The sequence below is a fragment of the Trypanosoma grayi genome (assembly GCF_000691245.1).
Source record: "Trypanosoma grayi strain ANR4 Tgr_233_V1, whole genome shotgun sequence".
Lineage (NCBI taxonomy): Eukaryota > Euglenozoa > Kinetoplastea > Trypanosomatida > Trypanosomatidae > Trypanosoma > Trypanosoma grayi.
In genome coordinates this window covers 1-4,911 of record NW_008825852.1, presented here as the reverse complement: position 1 = coordinate 4,911, position 4,911 = coordinate 1, and the positions used below count along the sequence as shown (strand labels likewise).

At 57.9% G+C, this 4,911-nt stretch overlaps 2 protein-coding genes across 2 annotated transcripts; both read right to left on the bottom strand.

Moving 5' to 3' along the window:
- Positions 1-457: 457 nt before the first annotated feature.
- Positions 458-3,166, bottom strand: DQ04_02331010 (Phosphoethanolamine/phosphocholine phosphatase; the record flags this gene model as incomplete). Its single annotated transcript, XM_009311760.1, has 1 exon — positions 458-3,166. One exon carries the CDS (start codon positions 3,164-3,166, stop codon positions 458-460), a length of 2,709 nt encoding a protein of 902 aa, XP_009310035.1.
- Positions 3,167-3,947: 781 nt separating this feature from the next.
- On the bottom strand, positions 3,948-4,865 carry DQ04_02331000 (carbonic anhydrase; the record flags this gene model as incomplete). The annotated part of the gene is made up of 1 exon (XM_009311759.1): positions 3,948-4,865. One exon carries the CDS (start codon positions 4,863-4,865, stop codon positions 3,948-3,950), a length of 918 nt encoding a protein of 305 aa, XP_009310034.1.
- Between the last annotated feature and the right edge of the window lie 46 nt (positions 4,866-4,911).

The window sequence follows — 4,911 nt, the reverse complement described above, 5'->3', positions numbered from 1 at the left end:
GGGGGGGGAGAGGGCAGAGACGCCAGGGGGCGTGGGGCGGATCCAGCACGAGCCACAAGTAAACACACCGGCCCAATACAGCAACGGCAAGAGCACGGGGAAGAAAAACATAGATCGAGAGCCAGACGGTCACCCGCACCTCGTGGCACAGCAGTATCCAACACAAATACCTGCAGAACCAAAAAGTGTTTCTTCTCCTTCTTCATTAGCCGTCTTCCTCGCTTCCCCGCATCCACATGCACATACGCACACACACACACACACACACACATATCCACACCAAAGCCTGTATTGACTCAGTGACAAGCACCTTGTGTCCCGTTCTCCATTCCTTTTTTAATCCTCACCGCTACCTGCTGCAGACGCTGACGTTCCTGCTCTTATTCATGCTGGCTGGCATCGCTGGCCGCGAGGAGAATTGTGCCGCACTTCCCCGACGTCTTCCAATCGGGGTTGNTTATTCATGCTGGCTGGCATCGCTGGCCGCGAGGAGAATTGTGCCGCACTTCCCCGACGTCTTCCAATCGGGGTTGGCGCGGTCCAGCACGTCCTGCCGCGCCGCTGCGACCCCAACGGCGCCTTCGCTCTTCACCGTTCGGATGGCGCACACCGGTACAATGTGCACCGGCCAGAACGCCGAGACGATGCGCTCAAAGCTTGGCGCCTCCTCCCACTGCGCAGACGGTGTGTCAGCGAGGAGTGTTGTTGTCACAGAGGGACTCGCACGCTCGGCCGGTGAGAGTGTCGTCATGAACGCGCGGGCGTCCCAGTGGCGGTCGCCAACGAGACGGCGGAAGTTGAGGTCGCCCTTGAAGATCACGAGTGCAGAGAGCGCCTTGAAGCGTCTGCATCTGGTAAAAGGGCATGACGCTCGCCCCTGTTGTTGTTGTTGTTGTTGTTGTTGCGGCGGCTGCTGGAGCTCCTCCGCGCTTAGCAGCCGCTGGGTGTAGAAGAATGTGTTGCAAACCCGCGGTGGCAACTCACGGTACTCACACGGCTGAATCCACACCTGATCTGCGTCGATGCGGAGCCGGCCGTTGCTGAAGGCCTCCCGAATCAACTGCACAAACCGCAGGAGGAACTTCGACATCTCCGGCTCCCTCTCCGCACATCTCTCGAGTTGGTCCACCAGAAAAGCGAAATCCGGCGGCGTCACATCGGAGACGTAGTAGGGCATGCACTTCACGTGCAGCGTGACGCGCAGCGAGGGGTGGTGCTGCAGCACCCACAGCGCGAAGATGAGGTCCGCCACGCACTCCACGCCCACGTTATCCATCACAATATCTATGCTGCGCGGTGTCGTGGCGTCTCGTGGCTCACTCCGCACGATGCGCCGCACAAGCTGTGCCACCTGATCAACCTGATTGCCAACGATGTTGTCATCCTGCCGAGACACTGATGCAGCCTCCGCCGCGCGCAGGGCATCGATGTGCGTTGTGTCATTTCCTGCTGCTCCAACGTATGCCCCTTGGTGTTTCTCCTGCAGCTGTTCGAGCGTGAACATGGAGAGGTCGACGCTGTTGCCCCACAGCATCCAGCGCAGCAGCACGTCGACAAAGCCGTCACCGGCCTCCCACGGCACGCACGCGAGCATCGGGCATATCTTCACCTTGAGGAAGCTCTGCAGCACCTCGTGCTTCTCACGTGTGAAAAAATCGCGGTAAGATTGGAAATGGGTGCGTGGGAGCTCAACGGTGTCGCCAACGGCAATCGCGTTGTAGTTCATTCTGCCATCATGCAGCAGCACGCTCCCCGTCACGCTCTTGAGGCCGCCCTGCGCGAGGAACGATGGGTCAAAGGACTGCAGTGGTGTGGCCCCCTTCGCTGACACCATCGCGTGAGTCGCGAGGGAGCAGTCATGTGTGCCGATAGGGCTGCAGATCGCATACGGTGTTACGATATTCGGCACCCGCTCTGTTGTCACTGCATGTGCTCGCTTGTCGTCGCCGCCGCCGCTGCTGCTGCTGCTGCCTTCTGCAAGCATCAGGTACTGCGCGATGAGGTTATAGAAATAAATCTCACCATGCAGCCACGGCAACTGGCCCCAACGAGGGGCAATAGCCCCACCCTCCATCTTCTGCCGTTCCACACTGTCAATGTCGTGGTCGTACTCCGGCGCCATGGCGAAGCTCTGCAGCCACACTGGCACCGTCGCTTGTCCCGGAAGCGGTGCCACCACATCGTTGTTGTGTGTTGCCTTAATGAGCGCATTGATCAGCTTCCGCCCCGTGTCGGAAGTGTAGTTATCATTGTCCTTGAGCGTGCGCTCAAGCACCTGGGGAATCCGTTTCAGCAGCGTCACATTACGGAACTCATGCGGCCCCGCGTCGCGGAAACGCACGAGGGTTGGTAAGCGCTCCGCTGGGCTCATCGCGCGCTGGAAGTTCTGCAGCAGCTCCCGTGCGTCAGCCCAGAGTCCAATCTTGCAGCAGCCGCCCGCCTCCGTCTCATTGGAGAGGAGGCGGTGAATGGGAAACCCACGGCGGGCGAACATGTAGTCACGCGGGCGCAGAACATTTATCACCGGGCAGTAGTCATTTGCGCCGTCGCCGATGAATATCACAGTGGGATCAATGAGTCGGCTCGTGTGGAGCAGACGAGATATGATACGACTTTTACACATGTTGGGGTGTTCGCGCATATTACAGCAGGTGCAGTTGTGTCCTTCCGGCTCGTACCACGTCAAACGGCACCGTCGCGCCTCGCCACCGTCAGTGACGTCGTGGAAGGAATTGCTGTGGATCTGCGAAATGCCCTGTCGTGCGAAGGGAATGTGATGTGCAATGGCAGTCTCAATGAACACATGGTTCGCATCGCTTGCAATGGCAATCTCCACCTGAGAGGAAGCAGCGGGATTGTCTCCCTGTTGCCCCAGCTGCTGCTGCTGCTGGAGGAAGCGGAATACTTCAGGCATTCCCTCCTCCATCACGACGCTCTTCTTCACCGCACCTTCGATCTGCGCCCGAGTGAAAGGCGCCACGACAGTGTCAACGAGTTTCGTCCACTGCATCTGCGGCTGCGCCTTCATGAGGGAGCGCAGGTGGTCGCCGCAGCCCAACTGTTGGGGCACCACCTCGTCAGTGTTGCAGTCGACCACCGTGTGATCAAAATCGAACACCACGAGGAACGACTGGCGACCAGCGGCAGCACTTGCGGCAGTCATCATTTTTTTTGACTGCTTATTTCGCTCAGGTTATATCTCCGTTCTGTTTTTTTTTTCGTGTTTTACTTGGTAGACTGTCCACTTTCGTTCGATACCTCGTCCTTTTGTTCTTTTTTTTTTTTCCTTTTCTTTTGGATTTTTTTTTTTCAGCGCGCCGGCACCTTATACCTGCGTCGTGGGCGGGATGGAGAGAAGGAGCCGCAGCAACACGTCTCAAGGGGGGGGTGGAGAAGGGATGGCGCACTCCCACAACTATGCGGCACTGTTCACTCTGACACACACACACACACACACTCTCTCTCTCTATCCCTCTTGCGCGCGCTCTCTCTCTCTATTTATATACGTGGGTGTTAATACACACCACCGCCACCACCACCTGCCTCACAGCACATCACAGCGCGCGCGCGCGCCAGAACTTCACCGTCGGCAAGCCAATGAAGCGACACGCACGCAGGCAGCATCATTGGTGGAGGCTTCGGAAACAACAACAACAACCAGCAGCAGCAGCAGCAGCAGCAGCATGGTCCATCTGCCCTTTCGCCTCAGATGTCTGCCCCCGCGGCATTTCCGAACGCGCACTCATAAACGCAAGGCAACTCAGCCCAAAGCATCATCCACGCAGGCATTCTTCTACCGAATGTTCCCGCCCCAACCCATAAGCAAAATGTCAAGAACAAAACAAAAAAAGAAAAACAATAAAGGCTGACAGAACAAAAAAGACAACGCAAAAAGCAGCTCTTGCTGCCCCCGCATCGCTGATGTAGTGGCTTTCTGTTCCTTCTTCCTATGCCCTATTTGTGCCATTACCTTCCGACAAGAGCCCGTAGCGCAAAAAGATGGCGTCCTCCGCGGCCGTAATGGCCTTCATGTGGTCCGTGTCACGGTTGAGTGAGAGCAGCGGCCGCAGAATGCCGTCCTCGAGGCCGTAGATCCATCCATGGAGCTCCACCGCAGGGTTGCCACCGGTGCCGACGCTGGGATCCCACGCGTGCTGCATGAGCTGCGTGTCGAGAATGTGAGAAAGTTGGGTGATGACGTTGAGCTCGCACAGCATGGCGAAGTGGTGCCTCTGAGGAATGGCTTCCATACGCTTCCAAAAACGCCGCTTCACAGAGCTCACGTGCAGGATCCAGTGATCGGCAAGCCCGATGCGGGCGCCATCCAGCGCCGCCTTTACACCACCGCAGCCGTAGTGCCCCGTCACGATGACGTGTTCCACCTTGAGGCACTCTATTGCGTACTGCAGCACCGACAGGACGTTCAGGTCGGAGTTAGAAACAATGTTCGCAACGTTTTGGTGCACAAAGACGTCACCAGGGAACAAGCCGACCACCTCGTTGGCCGGCACGCGGGAGTCACTGCAGCCAATCCACAAGTACTGCGGCGATTGCCCTTCTGACAAATCCTTGAAGTACCCTGGGTCCAATTCCGCCACCTTGTTGGCCCACTGCCTGTTGTACTCCAGTAGCGGTTGGATGCCGCTGCCACGCGGGGGCTGCTGGTGCTGCAATGACTGGATCAGCCTTCCTCCTGCAAAGGTATCGGTCTTGGTAGCACCGCCGCCTTTGGCTGTGCCGCTCTTGCCACCGCTACTACAGTGGCAGCAGCTTGAGTGAATTGGGGAGTCCTTTAATGGCATCAACACAGGACTCACACCGGTTGGCGGCGGGTGACGCATGTTGTGAATAGACGCAGCGCCCATGAGGCATGTCGACGCCTCAAATGCCAGTGAGGCACTGCGACGAGCA